This window comes from Ambystoma mexicanum, chromosome 14 (genome assembly GCF_040938575.1).
Source record: "Ambystoma mexicanum isolate Mex_15411 chromosome 14, UKY_AmexF1_1, whole genome shotgun sequence".
Lineage (NCBI taxonomy): Eukaryota > Metazoa > Chordata > Amphibia > Caudata > Ambystomatidae > Ambystoma > Ambystoma mexicanum.
In genome coordinates, this window is record NC_090940.1 from 44,926,084 (window position 1) to 44,951,029 (window position 24,946).

Here is a 24,946-nt window from a genome sequence, read left to right on the forward strand (position 1 = left end):
AGCACCGCATTCCACTCACCCTTACAGGGCACCTCCATGTTCAGCAGCGATCATCCGGATTCGCAATCACGCCCCAATGCCTAGGGAGAAAAAGACCAGAACAAAAGGTGAGAGAGAGAAGGGAATAAGGAAAGCTAAATCTCCATGTTAAGACTTACCTGTTGATTCATTCCCTCTTCATTTCGGGTCCGCGCCGCATCCTGGCATTTCCGGACCCCGGCCCCTAAGGGGAAAAAGAGACATCAGCGTGAATGAAAAGACATTACCAAAAAACGCTCATTAAAAGACTTACCTGATTTCTACAAGGATTTCACCTCTCATCTCGGGTCGGTGCCTGTTCCCCGGCATTCCGTACCCTGGCCCCTATGGGGAAAAAGACACTAGCATTAGTACATTAATGCATGGACGCAAGGGGAACCTCTTATCAAAAAAACTTACCTGGAAGCCAAGCAAGTTTGGTTCTCACCAATCTGAAAATCCAGTGAAGTAACTGGATACCAACGCGCCCCTGCATCAGAAGCAGGATGGAGAGCTTGTCCTTCCAGACCCTAAGGTGAGACGCTACGAGGAATCACAGAAGGGTTTCGAGGAGGGTGAGAGGGGAAAGTGGGAGACTAAATGCATTACCCCGCAGACAGATAATCCCCTATTTTCGCCTACAGAAGGATACTTCTGCGAGCCAGACAAACCAGATTTGGGGGCCCGGTCCAGTCCGTCTTCCGAACCCTGCGCATCACCTTAGAAGAGGTCACAGCAGCGCGAACCAGGCCAGCGCCTCCGTGGGAGTCAGTTGAGTGTTACACTACACCCCCTCTATTGTTGAGGTAATGCATGGCCACCGTGTTGTCCGTCATTATCAGGACATTTTTTCCCCTGACAGACGGCAGGAAAGCCTTCTGGTGCTAGCCTGATTGCTCTCAGCTCCAAAAGATTGATGTGACCAACGACCGCTGATGGTCAAATCGTTGGTGTGAGCTCCCCAACCTGTGATGAAGCGTCCATCACAACAGTTACCTCCAGCCATGCTTGCCAAAAAGGCTCTCCCTTCATGAGGTGGTCCTCGCAGCCCCACCACAGAAGATCCTGTGAGACTTTGACCGGAACCTGAAGGAGATCCGACATCTTGGCTGAGAATTGGGACCACTGAGTCCTGAGCGCCCATTGAAGGGACCTCACTCTCAGACGGACCTCTGGCACCAGAAAAATGCAGGATGCCATGAGGCTGAGCAACCTTAAGAATTCGAAGGCCGGAAGACCATGGGCAGTCTGCAACTTGGTTACCATCTGGAGAATGTTCTGATCCCTCACCTTGAGTGGCGAGCACTTCCCCAAGGACGTGTCTAATACAGCCCTGATGTAATGAAGCTGTTGGGAAGGTGCAGTTTCAAAATGTATTCTGCAGATGGCAATTAGGGTCTTTTTCCTTTTTATTAATAAGCCACTAGTTGAAATTATATTTAGGGGGCATTTTCATGGCGGTCCTGGTAGACTTAAAACCTGCACTTGGTCAACTCAGTAGTCACACTCTTGTCTTGAAATTGAGGGAGAAGCCCAGTCTGTGAAGGGAGTGACAGGTAACGCTGAGATGATGCAAGGCTTGTTCGGGAGAACGTGCCCTGATCAGCCAATCGTCCAGGTAGTGGTAGGCGTGAATCCCCCCCTCCCCTGAGATGTGCTGCCACTACCACCGTCAGTTTGGTGAAAACCCTCAAAACTGAAAGTGTGAGCCGCCAATGGCAAACCTCAGGTATTTCCTGTACTTGTGATGGATCGGCACATGAAAATAAGCATCCTGAAGGTCCAATGGCACCAACCAATGCTGAAGTTGGAGGGCCTGAAGGATCTGAGAAAGAGTGACCATCTTGAATTTGTCCTTCCCGAGGAACTTCAAGCATCTCAAGTCTCAGTCCCCCGTCCTTCTTAGGAATCAAAAAATAAGGGGAGTACCAACCCTTGTTCCTCTCCACTACAGGCACTGGTTCTTTAGCGCCTTTCTCTAGCAGGGTTAATATTTCCTGCACAAGGAGCGGATCTGGAACCCTCAAAGGGTGTACTCCCAGTGGGGTTTTGTGAGGCTTCCGAAGAAAAGGAAGGCAGTACCCGTGGGCTATTGTTTCCGGAGCCCAAGCATCGGAGGTAATGCCTTGCCATTCTTCCAGATGCTGAGACAGCCTGCCTCCCACCGGTAAGCAGTGACCGAAGGCCTCAGAGCAGTTTTGAAGCAGCGGTAGCAGAGCCTGATGGCAAAGAGGCTGCTGCTTGAGCGGCTTTGGCACCTCTACCTCGTCCACCACGTGGAAACTTACATTGGCCTCTTTGACTGGCCCTTCCTCTCGCCTTTCCAAATGAGAAGTAGTAACGAAAGGAGCTACCCCTCCATTGCTGTCCACTAGAATGAAAAGGCTGAGGCTGCCTAACAGCTGCGCCCAAATTCTCAGCGGCTGCTTTAGAGGTCTGCGCCTTTTCAAGGCTCTCGTCAGCCTTGCTGCCAAAAATGCGAGACCCGTCAAATGGCATGTTGAGTAGTCTTAACAAGTCGAGCCTGCACATCCGCAGCAAAACAAGACTTCCGCAACCACGCAAATCTGCATATTACAGTGCTCGTAGCCATAGACCTGACACTGTCTGCAACGTCCAACCCAGACTGAAGGGATTCACAATTGGCTTCCTTGCCATCTTTAACAATAGCTAGGAAGCCCTCCCTTTCTTCCCCTTTGGGAATATGCTCAGCCGCCATTGATATGCAATCCCACCGAGTGTATGAAAATCATGCTAAGGCACAAGAGGAGCTGGCCGCCTTCAACGCCATACTCCCAGCTGAAAATACCTTGTGTGCCCAACCATCCATACGCTTATCGTCCCTATCAGGATGGGATGGTAGGGTACGCAGCCTGTTTCGAGGTAGCCGTGGTTGCCTGGACCACCAGACTCTCGGGAGTGGGGTGAGATGACAGATAGCCAGGGTCGCTACTGGACAGGCAGTATTTACTCGTGAGAGATTTGTTCACCGCCGGATTCGTTTCCGAGGTTTCACAATTTTTTGCAACCCTGTTCTGCAGAGCCACATGAAATGGCAAGATGGGATCTGTAGGCAGAACCTGATCCAAAATGTCTAAGATCCTCCTGATCATATGGGGCAGTAGGCCAGGCCCAGCCCAAATACTCCACTACTCTCGACATAAGGCATCGGTAAAATGAGTCAGTATGCTCCCCCGGGGAAGGCCTGCAAACTCCAGCTCTGGAGAAGTGTCAATACCACTGGCATTGAGCAAGGAATCACAAAGATCCTGCATCCTACTCTCCTCTGAGATGAGGCACTCGGGTGCATTAGAAGCCCCAAACTGGAGCCCAAAAGGCGCCTCACCCTCATCAGACTGTTTCTCCTCCTCAAAAATGGAGGTGACGGACTTAAAAAAAAAGTCTTTCTTAGGTAGAGGAGTAAACCTTTTCTCAGGCAATTCAGCCAGAGGCTTCAATGTCGATGACGTGGGCTTAGATGCCACTTTTTTTTTTTTTTTTTTTTTTTTTAGGAGGTTCTACCGTCACCATGGGGTGTGCCAGCAAAAATGGCACCGACGGCGCCAATGTCGGTGTCGACAATGGTACCGAAGGTATCAAGGGTCTAATCAGGATGGAGGACCTGACAGTCGTGGCGTGGGTGGGGTCGACGACTTCAAGGGCAGGCACTGAGGATTTGGACGGCTTCGGGGGAGATGAAGACCATGACCTGTCTTCACGTTTCGAACGATCCTTATGCACCTTGTCCGAACGAGGCCACAAAGGCTCTCGATGAGGATTGCGCTGGGTACTTGGGCTCGAGAGCATCTGGCCGAGACATTCCCTGCCAGCTTGAACAGAAGGCACGGACGGGGCCTTGCCCTGTTTCTCAAACATGTCAAGCATTTTCACCCGGAAAGCTTCCCACTCCGCGGGAGACGAATGTTTGGAAAGGCAACTCACCCTCTCAGGGCTGCCCCCCGAAGATGATGAGGAAGGCCACCAGCGGTGCCTATGCCTCGAGCAGTCCGACGAGTGGCGGGAACCACTCCGGGACCTTGAGTGCTTCGCTTTCTTCCTCTGAGGAGAGTCACCTCTATACCAATATTCCCTCCAATTATTTTTCTCTAAGTGCGAAAATGATTTTTCTTTGTGCGCACATGATTTTCCCTGTGCGCATATTCAAATGAATAACGATGTAAGCCACTTTTTAAGCATGCGTAGTTAGTGAGATACCATCTCTGAAGAGTTTGGAAGGCAATTTCCCGTTCCCAACCACCGCAATGCTTTACAAATCATTGTAAAAGGAGCATCTTACAACTCTTTTTCTAAAAATATAGGCTAAATAAAAATGATTCTATATCTGATTATAAGGAGAGCTTATCAACCGGTCCAAGCCTTCAAGATATGTCATAGTACCTAACAAAAGTACTCCTGCTCATAGAGAGAAATACGTGTATGCACAAAAAAACCTTTGCATGCTCAGGATAAACAATAGGTTTAGTCGTGGCTACTCAATTGTCAGCACGGCTCAGAGACAATACAGAAATTGCTTAATGCCATTGGGAAACAACTCATGTTTATGACAAAAACAAGTATTGCTAGTCACTGATGTGGTTGTCAAAAATGCAGACATTATGCAATTTTTGAAAATTGAATAATTGTAACTGAAAGGAATGTGTCAGAAAACATGCCAATAAGAGTTCATGTGCCACTTTAATGGAGTAATTCAAGAGCCAGGAGAAAATGCCTTTCATAATTTGTGCAAGGACAATAATTGCATCATAATAACTGCACCACAGAATATGGTGATCTGAATTCCTGGGCCTCTGCTCACTATCCACATTATGTTGGTCTGCGAGTTCTGACAACATTTACTCAAAACCGGCCTTAAAGCTAGGAGGCATATACACCATCCATTTTACTCCCTAAAAACATGGCAGTGTGCCAAACAAAAACAGGAAACCATGAACAAAGAGTAATCTATTCCCTGCTTCTACCCACAATGTTCCACTGACATCTTTTCGAATCAATGACCAGCAGAGCAGTGCCATTGGTAGAAACTCGAAAAATATTACTGCCCGATCTCAAAAGTAATTATACGGGGAAATAACATATTTTAATAAGCATGAAATATCCCTACTGAAAAAGCCAACTACTTTCTTACCCCCTGAAAAATCTTTTGATTCAAGTATGGAGTAAAATTGTATACAAACCCTGCTTGTAACCCTGACATAGGAAGTGAAATTACAGCTTATAGTTTTTACCACACTTGCTCAACACAGCTTAGACAAAAATCAACAAGACCTTTACCAAGGTTTCTTCTGGAGCCTCATTGAAGAACATTACATATTTGCCCTTTAAGTCCACAGTAGCAATGCTCACAGGTACAACATATTGAGTACCTTCTTCTTTAACTAGGGACGCCTCCTCTAAAATGCACTGTTATCATTTGAACAAGATGCATGGGGATGCTAGAGGCAATAAATGCAAACCCATGATTATATTGAAAAGCCCTCAGCAGCTGAGCATAGACAGAACAAGAAGGGGCAGTTTCCTAGACTATTAATATTGTTGCCTATTCTTTAGCAAACAAACATGTCCTTCACTGTACTGCCAAAAGATCTGATTTGGTTGTTGAAAGTTGCTGACTTGTTCTTCACCCTAAGGGGGTGTTCTCCTGTTCCCTTCCACCCGTTCTCCTCCCAGGCTCCTGTACTAGCCTCCAATATTAGTTGACAGGACTCTGTAAAAAGTGAGGGATTGTAGCAGTAAAACACTGGGATATTTGCATACCTACAATACAATGCAAGCAGATCCAATTTAAAGCCTCACAATGATATTATGTGGAGTTTAAGAAAATGTCATAAGTCTGCATGTGCACAATTACTATGAAGTACATACAAGATTGTTTGCAACATACCCCACCTTTCAATTGTTGGGTAGGATTATACAAGTGCTCAGTGAACCCATTCTTGTATAGCAGCGAGTTAACATATCATTTGTTATGGTCTATGCTCCATGCAACTCTGAACATTATGGCAGAGTCCACACCAATTATCCCTTGCAGGCCAAGTAAATGATATTGCAATGTTGGTCGCCACCTATAGGGTAATGTCAACAATGCTAAAGTAGTGAGTTTAATAATGCTTTAGGGGGGCTTTTCAAAGTGCTTGTGTGACATATGTTCAACAAATGGGAAGCATGGGATGAGGTTACACATCCTAGTAGACTGCTTACTTAGAGTCAGTATCAAATATTTGAGTTGAAACTTGGGTTACATAATGTGGGTAATGTTTTTGCTAAGGCACCATGAGTAACAGAAATTCACGTACTCGAACGTCATTCATATTATAACAAACATAAAACAAGGCTAGTATCCAAGTCTGGTAACCTTTGCAGAGCGAAGGTAGGCAGAGTCCATGTTGTCTGGTAATATCAGAATGCGGTCTTGGGCGGAGTTGGAGTCATGTGGTAGAATGAAGTACAGGAGTCATCAGTGGGGAGGGGTGATATGTGCAGGCATATCTTAACTATATGTTCTGTTCATGGAACCACTTTTCATATTCTTTTTTAACCTCTTGTCTGTGTATTCTGTTTTTAGGTTTTTAAAGTCAAGCTTGTATAGTAGGGCAATGTAAAAAGGTTATACCAGAATATCAAGAATAGTTGGTATAATTTATCTTCATTTTGAGAGAAAGCAAATATTAGCTAGCTGCTGTGGATTGTCCATTATTACATCTTTTTGAATAGGTGGGAATTGTCTGCGCTGCTGAAATTCTTTTGAGCGGCACCCAGAAGGAAGCTGGGGAAGCGCACATGCTCACAGCATAGAGGGAACATTGATCCTGAACTATGCTGATGACACCCGGATCCTTATTCCTCTGACAGGTGACTATGCCAAGGACTTAACCCTGATTAACAGAATCTACCTTATCATTCAGGCATGGATGGCCACACATGGTCTTTGCCTGAATGATGGAAAAACAGAACTCCTCCTTCTAGCCACTCCCATCAACATTTCCAAATCAGGTGAACAATATCGATCATTTAATAACGATGGCAACATCATAAAAGTAGCCAGTGAACTAAAAACATTGGGTTTTTACCTAGATTCCTCCCTACATTTGAGAAAACAGGTCAGCGCTACAGCTTCGGTAAGTGCCTACACCTGCACGCTCATTCAAGCATGCAAACCCTTTCTCACCACTAAAAGCTGCATCAGTCTGGCTAGAGCCCTAATATTATCGAAAATGGACTACTGCAACAGACTATATCTTGGGGCTAACAAATACATAATGAAGAAACTGCAGATCCTGCAGAATAACGCTCTTAGGACAGTCTTAAGCATTCATCGTAAAGAACATATCTCCTCCATAAGAAGAGACCACAACTGGCTCTCTATTAAAGAAAGAATTCAACCTAAAACCGCATCCCTCACATACAAATGCCTCAATAACTCAGCCCCAAAATATCGCTCTGATAAATAAGCCTTGAAACAATACGCCGACTTACCAGATCAGCCAGCTCGGGCTACTTACAAGTTCCCAGATACAAACTCAAAAAAGCAGGAGGTAATAGCTTCCCTGTCCTGGTCGCCCTACTTTGGAACTCTCTCGCTTCCAATTTCAGAACCATTCAATCCCTCTCCAGCTTCAGAAAAGATATGAAGAATTGGCTTATCCTCAACAATGACCCTTACTAGTGCAATGACCTTACTATGTACATATGTAATATTCTCTGTTCCCATTGTATTTATTTATGTTACTCTCTCCATACTGCCTTGTTTCTTGCAATTGTGAATAATTATGAAATTGCTTTTGTACATATTGTATATAATTTGTTGTACCTTTACTACTTCTTGTCTAAATAAGAAACTGAATAATCTTTTACTGCGCCCAGATACCTGCGGGTGAGGCGCGCATTATAAATAAACAACCGATGGAGCACACGTGAACTAAACCAGTAAAGTGTTGGCCAGTGTTTCGCGTTACACGTTTTTTAAACGAATGAGCTGATATTGAGCATTTCACCTCAAACATTTCAGAAAAAATGGGTAACAATGTAGAATTTACATGGCAGGCGACACATGAAACACCCCAATAAATGCCTGCCAGGTCACCAACAGTACAAAGGAACATTTTGTAACGTGTGTTAATGTCGTCTGTCACCAAAATAAAATCAGGAGGCCTTTCCCCTAATACATACCAGCATTCCATCACTTTCAAGCAAGTTATCCTCAAACCAGGTATGTCTCCCTTTCATGCCTTTTGTTTTCAAAGAAAATAATTAGGCTGGTATTCACAATACATGCCAGAATTTCCCCTGCAAAACACAATTTCATGCTGCTAGGGCCCCAAAAACCAGTCTGTCTCTGCAATATATGCTTGCGCCGCCACCTTTCATGCTGCTAGTGCCCAAAATCAAATCCTGCAACCTGCCGTAAAATAGGCCTACACCGACCCAGTCCTGCATTAGATGAGGCAGCTGCAGCCGTCAAGTTAAACTCAGACATGCCAACATTCTGGAGCCCCCGAGAGGGAGATTTCACAAAAGAAATCGGGAGAATGTAATTTTCCCATAGGATTGCAATGGGGTTATATTTATTTTAGGTGGGAGACAGGGAGGGTTGGCAAGCATGTAAACTGTTCCGATTAGCAGGTTCCTGCTATGAACCAAGAAGTGTGAAAACTGCCACCCAGACGGCAGAGAATGCACGGTCAAGACACTTCCACCCAGGCACCTTCAGATGAGGCAGCAGTTTGGAAAAATGTCCTGGTCCGCTGTAAAATGTCCCCATTTTTAGCTCTTTGGAGCCCTGTGGGGTGGCAAGCTACTGCACCCTCATTCGCCACATACTCACCAACAACACCAACACAAACTGCTAGAGGAAAAACCTGTAATTAAAAACTTCAAACGTCTACATCTCTCAAATCGACATCCCTCTCGAATAAACTTACAAACCTCACCAAACAACCATAGCACCTTGACAAGTCAAACACTTGAGTGCTCCCATCTGGAAACAAAACGCCTCTGGTGTACAAATCGGTACCCACCTAGAATGCACAGCAAGGGCTGGCCTTAGGGCGCCATTAGCCAGCCCCTCCCTCCTGCCATGCCAGCTCAGGGGAAGTATTTCAAGGGACCCCCACGAGCTGACACAGTGGGTGAAGGTGCAGCATGCACCCTATTAAACCAAAATGGGCCCCCGCTCTCGTGCCGACGAGAACTGGGTGCATTTTTTCACAATAGGGCACGGCTATCAAACCAGCATGGGGCAACCTTTGAAAGGCAGCCCCATGCTGGATTGTACGCCGCTCTCTTTTGAAGCTATTAACTCCCTGCTCCAGCACAGAGCAGGGAGTTAATCACTTAAATACAGCACTGCTGCACTCGAGGGATACAGAGGGAAGAGGAGTGGGGTTGCCAAATTTTGTTGACTCACCCCGGCACTGTAGCAGTGCTAAGTCTGGCCCTGTGCACAGTCATTAGTAAGATTGTTCTCGCCTCACTTTATTGTTATTTGGGACCCTCCCAATGTGTATTGCCCTTTTAAGATGGGCCATGACTGCTTCATGACTCAAGTGAATAAAGGGAGCTTCTGCAGGCACGTGGCCGAGAACGGCTACAGACTCCAGAAATGGATTGACCGAGTTTGTGTCTCATTTCAAGCCTGCAGGCGCACTCTGTGCGAGCATGGTGCCGTGGAGCCCTCTTGCCAGCGCGGGGACCAGGGTCTGCACAGGCTGGGCATGGTCCACCCTGCCCCTCCTTAAGACCGGGTGACCCCCGGCAACCCCACCCCCGAGGTGCTGTGCCTACAACCCTGGTGTTGCTGTCCCCAGCACCAATGGGGCCAGCTTGAGTGGATCGCTGGCCCCCACAACATTTATGACTTGTGCTTTCTCTCATTACTCTATTCTTTCTCGTTCTCTTCCTATGGGTCACTCCTTTTCATTCACTTTGTGTCTACTTGCACTTCACCCTCCTCTTGTATGATTCTAATCTCTGTCACCTCAACTCCCGATGGCTCTCTTTTGCATCACTCTGGCATCCCCTCCCTCTGCTTTGCACCCTGTGCTGCTTCTCCATCTCTCTCGCTATGCGTTCTCCTGCCTGCTCCCCCTCATTTACCTCTGTTTCCCCTTCAATTTAGCCCATGATTTTCACTTCCCTTTAGCTGAACTCGTTTGTGTTCATAACTGGATACCGTGTTCTCCCAGTCCCTATGCAGAGTTTTAATAACATTGGAATGGAGTGAGGAAAATAGATGTACCGTAACTAAAACTAATACAAAATACGGACTGGCCAGCTTAGCCTGCCTTCCCCCACATGAGAGCAGAGCCTGGGAGACATGGTAGATCAGCCACATCCTCCTGTGCAGCAGGGAGTGCTGTCCCCTCGCTCAGAGCCTTGTGCTGCAGACTGGTGGGGTGACAGCTGCTTCCAACCCGAGGGCTGAAGCTGCACAGTGTCTATGCGGGGCCTGGACTCGTCTGCTGCCACAGTGCATGCTGGGATCTCCCACCAGAAGCCGGGACTACTCACCGGTCTGTTTCTCTCGGATAGAGGCCGCCATCTTTCGCGCTGACTTGACGCTCGGTGACGTGGCCGCCGCCCCCACCCGGAAATGACATTTGTTTTGGTAAAACGTCAGGCTGATAGGTCGAGAGGGCAGCCGTGTGATTCAAGCCTCGCTCTGATATTTTTTTTTAATATGGGTTCAATATATGTAAACGTTCAGGGAATATGTATTTTGGGAGAAATCATAGTCACCATTTCTGTAATTAATTTCAAATATTAATTATATGTTTAACTGTAGACTTAAATAATTACACGCTTAATATTTTAGAAATGAAGTATTTCCTTAAATTAATATAAAAGAAACCTTAACTGTTAAACAAATATAGGCCTGTTACAAGTTTTCCTCCTTTGGAATTCGCACTGACGTAATATCTGTAGTATGGCGCCGGCATTAGCAACCTTGGATGGCATGATAGCCATCTTGCTTTGGGAAGGCTTCTTCCGGGTACGGGAAACCAGTGTGGTCATCTAGAAATGATATGGCTCATTTTATTCAATCAGTCACCTCTGTGCATGCAGAGGAAAACGTCTGTGTTCGAACAAGTATTCAAGGAACTGGAAAGGGGTTTGTAGGAACAAGCCAAGCCGCACAGGCAGACAGGTGCTTTATATAATAGCCAAGAAAACGATGATTTACAAAATCAATAATTTGTCCCTTTTATAATAAAAGCACTTATCTTGGGGCCAAAAGGTCATACAACATGGATACCGTTACATTTGCACACACTCGCTCACCATTAAAGGCATTTCCAAAATGCATAACTTTCAAACTTTCATTAGCCCTCGGAGAGTGAAAACACCCGATTTTGTATTTGGCGAATGAATGGCCCATTGATTCCCTTGGATGTGTGGGAAGCTTGGCGGGTGAGAGAGCTGCCTAAGTGGCTGGTGACACCCGCCAAAAGCGTGTGAGTTGAGAGGTATGATAATGTATACCATTCCTCCTTAACCCTCTCCAGACAAGTCAACTCAACCATCTCATCAACAGCCTACACTACCAAGCTCATTAACGCTTGTAGAATCTACTTATCAACCCCCTCATTCTGTCGAAACTCACTTACTGTAATATTCTCTTAGCAGGCACAGCGACTAGCAGTATTAAAAAACTTCAGTTCACTCAACAACGCCTTACGGGTGACCCTAAACCTACCAAGAAGAAAGCATATCTCTGAAAACAGACGTAAAGTGCGTTGGCTAGTGGTTCAGGAACAAATCAAATTCAAAACAATGGCAATTTCCCACAAATACCTCACTAATACAGCTCCCAAATATCTCACAAACCTGCTCATTCCAACCCAAACCATCAAGCCCAAACCCTGCACCTCAGCCTTTTCTCTTACAGTTCCTAAATTCAAAACAACCAAGGCCGGGGACGCAGCTTCCCAGTTATGTGTTACACTTCGGGCTTCCTTGCGGGATTCCTTGCAGAATACGACCCCTTTACAAGCTCCTTTGTGGAGCAGATACAGGTTGCCATGGCGCCTGTACAAACTACGACGGAGTCCGTGTCAGCTGACACGTCCTGTACGTGGAAGACGTACGGCAAGAAACGCCCCCATACGGCTTTAAAACCACCGTCTTTCAAGGGGCTTGTTGCTGCTAATTAGCGTTACGAGCTACAGCGGTTACGTCCGTTTACTCCTTCGTGTTTCCTCCGCACAAATTCCTAATCTGCTTACCTGGTTCTGACCCTTGCCTGGCTTCTGGATTGGCTTGCCTCCTCCTTTATTCCTGTCGTGCTCGCCTGACTTTTGACCCGGAACGTTATTGGATCTTTCTTCCTGCTTCCTGCTGTCTCTTGCGGTACCTCATCCCAGCTAGCTGCTACCAGATGCGGAACGATTTTGCCCTCCTCGCAGGTGACTTGCTATCAACCATCCGGAACTCTTCTACGCCTTATCTGGATGCGTGTGTGCTCAGGTACATATTTGTAGTTGGCAACTCCATCTCTGCTATTTGTAATCATTTCTCCACGGCCTTGATTGGATTTTTCCTTTTGTTGGATTTTGGGACATTGAGTGACTGTCTTGTGAACTTGTCTTCAAGTGCATATAAACGCTTTGCTGATTCTGCACCAACCCAGCACTAGTGCGAACCTCGTGCCGCTCGGGTTTATTTCCCTATACTAACATTCCCATTTGTTGTTTTCTCCTATCGTTGTCTTCTGTTTCCTGGACTATTATCCATCCTCAAAATACCCATATTTCAGGTTGGTTGTCATTGGTTCAATACTTTAGGAAGTCTCTTTAGAATTATTTTCACTGTGCTTATTCATGTTTTGTAGATTCACCCGGGGGAAGCTCCACTCCAATACTTACCTAGGTATTTTCCTGTATTATACTGCTGTTCTGATTGCTTGGTTTATTTTCAACACTGGATAATATCTTTGTATTCCTTTGCAGCATTGGTATTGGCGGTGTGTGTTCTCACCGCTCTTTTATTCAATTGACACCTCTGTCTGTCCCAATCGAAACAGCGGAGAGGTACATTGTAGAAAAGAGCCCCTCTTTGAGGAAGCCTGAGACTTGTACTCAGGGGAGCTGGGATGGAAGGCTGAATATTGGTTCTTGTACAACCATCATCTCCAAGGTCACTCATCCACATCTTGGGCCTACTTCGGAGTGGTGAGTAACATTATGGCAGCCAAAGGCTGAAATGCCCTACCTGGGCGCAAACACTCAACTCCTCCTCCTCGGTGATCTCAACATTCACCTTGATTCTCCCTGTCCCTCATCCCTGCTCTTTCGCAACCTCTGCAATTTCCTCTCCCTCTCTATCCTCCCCTCTGGCCCGATGCACTCTGCAGGGCACACACTTGATGTCTTGATCTCCTCTGGCCTCCCCCTCTCTAACCCTCTGACCACTCCTCTCTCCTGGAGTGACCACTGCCTTCTCTCCTCTGATCTCTCTCTCTTCCCCCAAGCCAAGCCCACTCCAACACTGACACCTTCCTTCTCGGACATCCGACCTATGAAGCGTGTGTCAGCTGAAGCTTTCGCTGCCCCCTTCTCTCCACCCTCCTCCCCTTGCTGACTCACACCCTGACACAACCCTGTCGCTTCTCTACTCTTCTATATTTGATACTCTTGATGGTCTTGCCCCTGTCATGAGGATCTGCTTGAAGCCCAAAGCCAAGTGCAATTCCTGGTATGACTCAGACCTAGCTACACTTAAACGTAAGTGTAGGGCGGCTGTGAGGACATGGAGGGCTTCTTGTTCCCCCTCTGACAAACTGGCCTGTCACCTTCTCCCAAGGCAATACCAACTCTCTATCTGCACCAAGAAGAGAGTCCACATTCAAGCCTGTGTCTCTGCGGCATCTAACAACTCGGCTGAGCTCTTTAAAATCTGCAAGGAGCTTGCCAACTCTGCCGCAGTCTCTTCCCCTTCTCTTGCCTCCCACGCTCTCTGCAATACCCTTGCCTCTCACTTTATCTCTAAAACCCAGGACATCCTGTCCACCCTCTCCTCCCTTCCCCCTCCTATTCCCCCGCAGTCTGTGCTTACTGACCCCCCCTTTAACCACCCGCCACCCTCCTTCTCCTCCTTTCCTCTTTTCTCCCCTGATGAGGTTGCCAGACAAGTCCAATCTATGAAAGCCTCGTCAAAACAGATTCTTCCCTGTTCCTCTAAAACCATCAAGGACCACATTGACACCCTCGCTCTGGCCCTTGCTGATTTTTGCAACCACTCCTTTCCCTCAGGATCCTTCCCCTCCCTTCTGAAGCACTCTCTTGTGCATCCTCTTCTCAAGAAACCCACAGCTGATCCTTCCTGTCCGGCTAACTTCTGCCCAATTTCCATTACTCCCTTTCTGGGCAAAATCCTGGAAAAGCTGGCCATCTCTCAGATTAACCTTCACTCTGATTCTGTTGGCTGTCCACACGACCACCAGTCTGGCTTCAGACCGGCCAGAAGCATGGAAACTGCTCTCCTGAACATCCGTGAAGATCTGCTCTCTAACCTTGACCCTAACATTCCCTCTGTCCTCATCCTACTCGATCTTTCTTCTTCCTTCGACACGGTCAACCATACTATCCTGCTCAACCATCTCTGTGATAACCTTGGTATCACAGATCAGGCTCTGGCCTGGCTGCCCTCTTTCCTCTCTGATCGACCTTCTCAGGTCCAAATGGTGTCCTTCCTATCATCTATCTTCCTCTCTACCTGTGGTGTTCCCCAGGGGTCTAACCTCTCGCCCTGGCTTTTCAACCAATACCTGGCAACTCTCACCCACTGCATTGCCATTTTCTGCTCAAATTTCCAGTGCTACACTGACGACACTCAACTCATTTTCAGGCTGCCCTCGGCCACCTCCTCACCCTCTCTCATCTCTGATTGCCTAACTGCAATTCAAGATTGGTGTACCGCCAATGATCTTTGTCTGAATGCCAGCAAGACGGATATCCTCCTCATCAGCACACCTTCACCATCATTTCCCCTCACTCTATGGCCGGCCTCCCTTGGCCCTCCTCCTACCCCAACCTGCGAGGCTAAAAACCTCAGGGTCATCTTTGACTCCACACTTTCCTTCTCAGCCCACATCTCTGAGGTCTCTAAAAAGTCAACCTTCCTACTGCACCTCCTCAGAGGCAGTCTGCCTTTCCTCTCCTTCCCCCAGAAGGTCACTGTCTCCCAAGCTCTGGTTCTCTCTACGTTGGACTACTTTAACAGCCTCTTTCTAAATCTACCTGCCTCTACTCTCCGCCCTCTGCAACTAATTCAGAAGAGGACTACGAGACTTGTCCTTGGCCTCAAGCCATGGGATCGTATCTCTCCAACTCTGAAATCTCTCCATTGGCTCCCATTGGATGCAAGGATTAAATTCAAAAGCCTCTGCATTGTCCACAAGGCTTTCTGGGGGGGCCTGGACCAAAGTACCTTCAGCTATCCCTCCGCAAATACCTCCCTTCTCAAGCTCTTCACTCCTCTAACTCCCTTAGGATTAGTCGTTTTTCAAAGAAATGAGCTGGGGGTAGATCTTTGTCTTCGGCTGGGGCCTCCCTCTGGAACGGCCTTCCTGCCACTCTAAAACTGGAGGAGAACCATCTCCGGTTCAGGATGCACCTCAAGACCTTTGTCTTTTCTTCTGCCTTCGTTCCCCCTCTCCCCTGCTGATCTGCTCTCTCTTGGCATTGGGCACCTGACCACCCTCTGTCCCCTGGGACCAGATACCTGCTCACCCTGCCACCCGCCTGCACTGCCTCCTAGCCACCCCTTGCACTGGGGACTGTATCTGTACCTATACAGTCCCCCACCCACCCCATTTTCTTCTTTTTCTGCACTTATCAGACGTACCCAGTCTGCTGCCGTAAACACACCACTTGCCACTTGCTGGCTGCACTAGCACTGCTTATTGCCTCCATTATCTATTTATCTCCTCTGCACTCTCCACTCTCCCCCTTCCATGCACTTTTTCCCTTTCCCCTTTTCCATACACTTTCGCATTCTAAATGTCACTGGGCCTAGTAGGATCTTTGTTGTGTTCTCCCCTGTTTCCCCTCCCTTGCCTTGTCGCGCTCTGAAACACTTGTGTATGAGCGCGTTACAAATAAAATTTCATATCATACCTGTAGCCATTGAACTGACCCCTCCCATGTCTCATTCTGCAGAAAATGTAAGACCTGGCTCCTCACATCCAACCTGTAGTCCCCCTTCAGCGAGAGTATTCACCAGGCCTGTTAGGAAAGATTTCCATTTCATGTGTAATTTTCCCTCCAGTTGGGTACCTCCCAACATTTTCCTGATGTTTAAACATCAACACCATAGTCTGACTTAGAGGACAACAGCCTTCTGCTGTACTCCTCTGGGCTTTTCCCTTCGTTTTCCTTAGTCCTTGTCCATGTTGCAACCTTTCTGCAACATGAAACAAGTGTACAATATACCTTATTGTACAGTGCACTTGGGTCTAGTCATTTCCAAAGGCTGTAGATACTCTCGAAGGATTTTTTAGAAGTGCAGATGTGCCTTGGACAGGGCTGGTGGTAGCTTATCATTTCACATATTTTTAACCCTTTCTTGCCACGTAAACTGTGATTAACGCGTTTGGCACGGTTAGGTGGCCTGGCTCCAAAATTGCCACGCCACAAGGTTCTTTGTCCTGTCCTTTGGCCACCATGCCCCTTCACCTTCCCCAGGTCGAGCCGACCCGGGTCAGTACTTAATTGGGCATGCATTTTCCCGCAAAGCGCCAAGCTTTCGTGGGCTTCTGCATGCCTTGTGTGCGCGCCCCCAGGATGTAGGCTGGAATGTCTGGTTCCAATACACATCCTTGGTGCCAGAGAGTATGGAGTGCTGTGAATGCCTGAGACCACCATGGCCCATGATTGGTCCACGTATGGTATGCCTGTACGTGAGCAGATCTCCCATTGGGTCCGCTTCCTTTTGGCGCGAAGGAGATTCTGGATAAGAGAAGACCCTAAACACCCATACCATGTCGATCTCTGGAGTTCTCACTGAACGAAGGATCGGATCCAAGTATTCTGAAACTAAGAGGCCGAGTCGAGGAACCACTGATGACCCGCTGGAAGGTTTGGCACCCTGAGCCTGCTGTCATCCTGCTGGACCCCTCTGCATCTGGTTGTCCTAGAACGTCTGCGAAGATGCTTCGACCCATTAGAATAGTGGGACCAACTATTATCGGCACCTTCATCTTAACCTGCAAGTAAGCCTTTTCGGAAGTGTCCCTGGGCCAACCAGTGGACTGACCAGCTTGCAATGACATTTTGCCCTATACCGCCGCTGTTTCAAGGAGGCTCTTGAAACTTGGCACATCGCAAGCTCTGTGTTCATGGCACTCTCACACCGAATTTCATACACTTGGCGTTCCCAGGCCTGGAGAAAAGTGAGTGCGCCCGAACCGGAGTTTATGCGGTTGCGTGTCGCCCAGTCGTGGTGACAAACTTTGCAAGTTCATTGCAGCTGTAGTCCTCTGTGCCCTGAAGCCTGCTACAGCAGAACTGGCCTCATCCAGCCACCAGGAGCGGAGAAATTGCCACTGTCCCGTAGGGGAATCAACGCTGTATCTTCGTCGCTGAAAGCTGCAGAGCCGCGAGATTGCCGCATTTGAACCTGCAACCGAAGTGAACTCGACTGCCAAAGTTTGGTCCGGAGTGCGCTGGGGGTCGGTGAGTAGTTGCAACCCTAACCGGTGGCCCTTAGTGCATCCATCCATTTTTACGCATGAGTGGCCCCTGTGGGCCACTCTCCTTTCTACTGCTAGTGCAAACTATTCCCAACTCTTGGAATCGGCTCTGCCCTCAAGTGCAGGCCCTCCTCAAATAGTGGGAACCTATTCTGTATCACCTCACCTACCTTCCTGAGCTGCTACAGCCCCTACAAAAGATCCTGCTTTGCCCATTTGAACGACTGGGTGCGCCAGCTTCGCAAGTACATTTGAGCATTAGGCTCCCCTCATCTTAGGGATTGGACTGCCGTTTAGTTAAGATTGTGTTTGATGCAGAAGGGCCTAAAGACTAGTTATCTGCCTGCTTCCTTCCCTTTTAGGTTGTAGACCCATTTGGTGCATTCATCCTTTGGACCCCATTGGCCTTGTATATATGTGTATAGCTAGGATTGTGTTGGTTTAATAGTTAGTATTGCTGTGATTTTCTTAGTGTGTGTTGAATTGCAAAGGCCTTGGAATAAATGTATTTGTATTATATATATATATATATATTCATTCTTCATTCTCCATTAAAAACACCCCTATTCCGATTTCAGGAAAAGTGAAGACTCTAGGAGTATATCTTCAAACTACATTAGGTGCTGAAGCACATACAGCTTACCTAAAGAAAAATTGTCAATATCACCAAATACTACTGAAAAAAATCAGACCACTGCTAGACCAAATAAATAGCACGACCATTGCTAGAGCTACAATACTATCCAGATTGGATTATGGTAATGCCCTACTCTTAGGAGCTAATAGCAACTGCGTGAAGAAATGCCAAATAATTCAAAATAACGCCATCAGGATCATCACAGGAAGAACTTGGAGGGAACACATCACCGGCGAAAGGAAGGCCCTCCATTGGTTGGCTATGAAAGAAAGAATTACGTTTAAGTCCCTCACTATCGTTCACTGTTGCTTATATGGCAATGCACCAGCTTACCTCAAGAAGCATTTCAAGTGGTATGCGCCGACAAGGTTGCTCAGATCCTCTAATACAGGCCAACTGCAAACCACCACAACAAAAAAGCAGCACGGACTTGGTAAAGCCTTTCCGACTCTAAGCATAAAAAAATGGAACGAACTTCCTACCTCACTGAAGCTCGAGTCCAACTACACTCTCTTCCGGAAAAAATTGAAAACATTACTTTTCAATTAACTCCGCTAAACAGGTCAAATCGTTCACGAGGAAATCTGTCAATACACACTGTGACCTGTTTTTCACTATTCGTTGTCCTGTCTCCTTGTCAGCGCTCTGATGCCCGCGGGCTTTCAGCGCTTTACAAACATATAAATAAATATATATATATATATATATATACACACCTGACTGGGAGTGATTTGTAAGTGTCCCTTACTCTGTGTGCTCAGTGAAGTCTTTCAGTCACCCTCACCCCTCCTGAGACCTAGTCTTGACTGTCGCCATAGCTACCTTGATTGGTCTGGCTTGTCCAGAAGGTTACCCTGTTCCAAGAAACTAGGCTGGCCTGCTGAACCCCTGCCCACCAGGTCAGAGTTCAGAAATCCATCTTAACAAATTGGTGTACAGCGGTGAGATAGGACTGCAGGAATCCAGTGTTGCACACTAGTGAAGGCAGTTCTGATTACCCCTACCCAGGACACATAGTGACTGTTGTAGTGATAATTATAAAAGGCCATAGACCTATCTTATATAATGGAAACAAGTACCTTTATGACCTTAAATGCTTCTAGATCAGGAACATTGAGTAAGATGTGTACTGAGAGGGGTTTACCTGCTCAAGGTACAAAATTGGAAATGGTCCAGAGAATCATGGAATGGCAAGAGTTGCAACTCACTGCCATAGCTTCTGATGAAGGTGCAGAAGGAGGTGAGGTTGCTCCCACTGACAGAACTGACACTTCTGTCGCTGCCCTCATTCATGGTGCCCATGAGGATGTGGGTGATGTAATGTCCAATGTTTCCTCCGCAAGCTCTGATGCTGAGGCCATGTTGTAATTCAAGAACCAAGCACTGCTATTTAGGCAGAAGGAGCTTGAATGTCACATGGCTAAGCTGAAGATAGAGCAGGCAGAAAAACAGAAGGACAGGGAACACCAGTTGGAACTGACCAAGCTTCATGTTTCAAATGGATCCAAGGGATCTGGACATGGGTCTGGATCCTCCTCACATCCAAGATTTCCTAAAGATCTGCTCAGTGTGTAGGATGAGAAGAATGACATTATGGACTGGTTGAATGCATTTGAGTATGCATGTGAAGTTCAAGAGGTTGTAAATGCTGATAAGATTGCATGGCTGCTCAGAAGACTACCCCATTCTGGCTGCAGTGCTATTATGGAAATTTCAAAAGCTGAAAGAGTAGATTTTGCAATGTTGAAGCAAACTCTCATCTTAAAGTTTGGGAAGACTCTTGCCCAATACTTGAAGAGGTTTAGAGAGTACAAAAAGAAAGAAGGAAGTACTTGGGTGTCATATGTGACTGACTCTTTAAAGAACTTGACTGGTTGGGTTGAAGGCTATAGGGCCTCCACCTTTGAGGGTATGATATGTCTTGTCATGCCTGAACATATTTTTGCATTTTGTTCCCCTGAGCTTAAGCAGCATTTGGCAGATTCAAATGAGTTAGATCCTAAGAAGCTGGCCATCACAGCAGATTCGTGGCTGTCACATAGAGTGTCCCATAAGGACAAGACTCATCCTGGTAAGCAGGAGGAGGGGAAAACATCCAATGATAAGGAGGGTGGGGGATCTGATAAAACCTTCTCCCAAAAGAGGCACAACAAGAAATGTAAGGGTAAGTCACAGGAAAATGCACAGGGTAGTGGAGGTTATCCTCCAAAACAGAACTCTGGTTACAATAAGCCTCCCTATGTCACAAGACCCAGTGGATCTTGTGTGGCTTGTGGGAGCAAGTGACCATGTGAAGGGAGACCCCAGATGTAAGGTCAAAACCTTGGGGGTCCACTCTGCCAATCTGGCTTTCTCCTCCTATGAGGAAGAAGAGATTACAGGGGCATCCTTCCTCCTCAGACTCCTTCCCCAGTGGGATAGATTCTGAGGTAGTTTTAGTTTACCTGGGTTCCTGGGAGCCTAAAGTTTCAGAGGCTTATGCTAAGATTCCTGATAATACCAAGCACTACTTTAAAGACAGTGTGTTGATTAATGGAGTAGATACTCCTGCCCTTAGGGATAGTGGGTGCAACAGAACTGTAGTGGATTCTGCCTTGGTAGACCCAGAGGACGTTGCCAGAGCTCCTCTGTTACCCACTAAGTTGGCTTATGGCCCACCTCTCAAGTTCCCAATTATGCCTATAAATCTTACCAGTGAGCATTCAAAGAGATGTCCCAGGGAAGGTCTTGCTGGGAAATGATCTCAGAGCTTTAGGGCTTGTGGGAGATACAGCAGAGAGACCCAGCACAAGGTCACAAACAATGGCTTCACTGGCCAAGACCAGTGCCTTGCCCAAGCCAAAGGGAAACCCAAGTCTAAAGGAGTCAAGAAAGACAGAAGAGGGAAAGAGAACATTCCCCCTAAGGATTTCTGAACTCTGACCTGGTGGGCAGAGGTTCAGAAGGCCAGCCTAGTTTCTTGGAACAGGGTAACCTTCTGGACAAGCAAGACCAATAAAGGTAGCTATGGTGGCGGTCAAGACTAGGTCTCAGGAGGGGTGAGAGTGACTGAAAGACCTCGATGAGCACACAGAGTAAATGACACTTTCAAATCACTCCCATTCAGGTGTATATATCTCAAAAATACAAATACATTTATTCCAAGGCCTTTGCAATTCAACACACAGTCAGAAAATCACAGCAATACTATTAAACCAACACAATCCTATCTATAGACATATATACAAGACCAATTGGGTCCAAAGGATGAATTCACCAAATGGGTCCACAACCTAAACATAAGGTGAGCCTAATGCTCAAATGTACTTGCGAAGCTGGCATACGCGGTAGTCCAAATGGGCATAGCAGGGTCTTTTGTAGGGGCTGTAGCAGCTGAGGAAGGTAGGTGAGTTGATACAGAATATGTTCCCACTATTCAAGGAGGGCCTCCACTTGAGGGCAGAGTCGATTCCAAGAGTTGGGAATAGTTCGCTCGTTCGCACTAGCAGTGGAAAGGAAAGGGGCCCTCAGGGGCCACTTGTGTGTAAATATGGATGGACGCACTAGGGAGACACCAGTTAGAGTTGCAATTACTCACCGACCCCCGGCGCACCTCGGACCAAACTTCGGCAGTCAAATCCACTTCGGTTGCAGATTCAAATGCAGCAATCTCACGGCTCTGCGACTTTCAGCGACAAAGATACAGGGTTGATTCCTCTACGGGACAGTGGCGATTTCTCCGCTCCTGGTGGATGGATCAGGCCAGTTCTGCTGTAGCAGGCTTCAGGGCACAGAGGACCACAGCTGCAATGAACTTGCAAAGTTCGTCACCACGGCTGGGTGACACGGCAACCGCGTAAACTCTGGTACGGGCTCACTGACTTTTCTCCAGACCTGGGAATGTCAAGTGTACGAAATTCAGTGTGAGCGTGCCGTGAACACAGAGCTTGCGATGTGCCAAGTTTCAAGGGCCTCCTTGAAACGGCGGCGGTATCAGGGCAAAATGTCTGCGCAAGCTGGTCAGTCCATTGGTTGGCCCAGGGACACTTCCGAAAAGGCTTACTTGCAGGTTAAGATGAAGGTGGAGAGAATAGTTGGTGTCACTTTTCTAATGGGTCAAAGCGTCTTCGCAGACCTTCTAGAATGACCAGATGCAGAGGGGTCCAGCGGGACAACAGTGGGCTTAGGGTGCCAAACCTTCCAGCGGGTCACCAGCGGTTCTTCGACTCGGCTTCTTAGTTTCAGGATACTTGGATCCTATCCTTCGTTCAGTGATAACTCCAGAGATCAACATGGTATGGGTGTTTGGGGCCTTCTCTTATCCAGAATCTCCTTCTCCCCAAAACGAAGAGGACCCAATGGGAGATCTGCTCACATACAGGCATACCATACGTGGACCAATCATGGACCACAGTGGTCCCAGGCATTCACAGCACTCCAGACTCTCTGGCACCCAGGATGTGTATTGGAACCAGACGTTCCAGCCTATATCCTGGGGGCGCACTCACAAGGCATGCAGAAGCCCACGAAAGCTTGGCACTTTGCAGGAAAATGCATACCCAAATAAGGACTGACCCGGGTCAGCCCGACCTGGGGAGGGTGAAGGGGCAAGATGGTCAAAGGACAGAACAAAGAACCTCGTGGCGTGGCTATTTTGGTGCCAGTAAGGAAATTGGGCCAACTAGACCAGAGATGACAGCTGACTATTATTTATATTATAATAGCTTTCTTATTGTACAAATGCATGTATCATACAAAAGAATAAATATATTGTTTATATTCATTAGTCGGCTCCACAAACCAACCGCAGCCCACCAGTATATTGATAATCGAGACCGCAGAGGAGGAAACAAAGAAACAGGGGGAGGAGCTAGCTATTCTTGAAAAATAATTCTTGACAATAAAAATATACAAGACGCAAAGAAAATTTTGGAAAATCTAGAAACAGAAATCAAGAAATTCAAACAGCTCAATCTAGATCGGAAAAGACAAACTGAAGAAAGATATAGCTAGCAATAAAGAGGATAAAACCTACCCCTATTTGAAAGAAGGTTTTTTTACCAACCCTCCACAACATTTCAATCAGAACCCGAAACGCAATCAGGCAGTGACATTCTCTAATTCATCTGGGTCGTCGAGTGGATCCGATCCATCCTTAGCTGGACCCTCAGGGCCACCACAGAGAGGACATGGCACATTCCCCCAACAAGGGGGGGTTTTCAGAGGAGGCCCCAGAGGACGGCCACGACAACGAACTCCGCAACAACAGGGGGTCAGAACCAGGCAGTGGTACTTGAACCAATGAATCAAGATACCCTTCCAATTTTTAATTTATCCTCACATATTTTGAGCTCCACAGAAAAGAGTCTTCTAGCTAAGGGCCTTTCATATGTACCGGTTACAAAAGCAGACCCATTTAACGTAGATCTAGAATTACAGAGATTCTTCCGTAACATCAGGCTAAAACACTTCTTTGAAGTATTTTTACCTAATCAAAACCAAAAACAAACAGGCGATAAAACAGTGGATCCAGCAGACATAAACATCACAGGTCTCAAAATGAAATCCAATTTCATTCCACCCCCACACACCTGTCCACCAGAGATTATCACCTTTGAGAACCGGGTGACTAAACAAGTTCTAACCAGCTTAAAAAAGAAAAATTATTGTACAGATAATTTGACTAAAAATGAAAGAACAAGCCTTCAAAATCTCAGCAACCAAGACAATTTAACTATAAAATCAGCTGATAAGGGCGGAGGGATAGTCTTGATTGGTACTGTAAACTACGACAAAGAATGTATTAGACTGCTCAATGATACGAGATCATATAATAAATTGGATCGTGATCCCACTGAAAGATTACAGGACAAGATTAAAAGTCTAACAGCACATGCGCGACAAGAAGAATGGATCTGCCCCAATGAAGAAACATTTCTTAATAAAAAACATCCAAAAAAAGCAGCCTTTTATATATCACCAAAAGTGCATAAGAGCCTTGAAAACCTGCCTGGCAGACCTATTGTGTCAGCAATAGACTCCTTATTGGAACCCCTTTCCATCTATAGTGAGTTTTTCCTTAAACCCTTTGTCCTGGCGATGCCGTCTTACATCAAAGACACCACGGACATGATTAAAATTCTCCAAGATGTCACGATAGAAACAGGTGATCTCTTAGTGACCATGGATGTGGAGGCGTTATACACGTCAATACCCCAAATGGCATGTCTGGAGGCCCTAGCAGAAGTATTGGACACACGAAACAGACCACATAAACCACCCACAGGATTTATACTAGAATGTTCGAGACTTGCCATGACAGAAAACTTTTTTCTCTTTAAACATCAGATTTATAAACAACAGAAAGGGGTAAGTATGGGGGCCACTTTCGCCCCACACGTAGCCAATCTTTACATGGCCAAATTTGAATCAAGATACATTGCCGACATCCTACAAAACCAGACAAATGGACAGCTGAAGATGTGGCATCGCTACATCGATGACATGTTCATTATCTGGCGAGGGGACCATACATCTCTCCTCTCTTTTCATAAATGGCTCAATACTTGTGATCTGAATATCAAATTCACCATTGAGTGGAGTAA

The 24,946-nt window shown here is 46.7% G+C and overlaps 1 protein-coding gene across 2 annotated transcripts in view; it reads right to left on the reverse strand.

The window, feature by feature from the left end:
• The window catches only part of SCFD1 (sec1 family domain containing 1), a 1,005,810-nt gene extending 995,188 nt beyond the window's left edge, over positions 1 to 10,622 (reverse strand). The window contains exon 1 of one of the 2 annotated variants that reach the window (XM_069638499.1): positions 10,546 to 10,622. In XM_069638499.1, the coding sequence (XP_069494600.1) occupies positions 10,546 to 10,576 (31 nt within the window). In that variant the 5' untranslated portion in view covers positions 10,577 to 10,622. The remainder of the gene's footprint in view (positions 1 to 10,545) is intronic. The other variant, XM_069638500.1, reaches the window with a different exon arrangement.
• Positions 10,623 to 24,946: the final 14,324 nt, after the last annotated feature.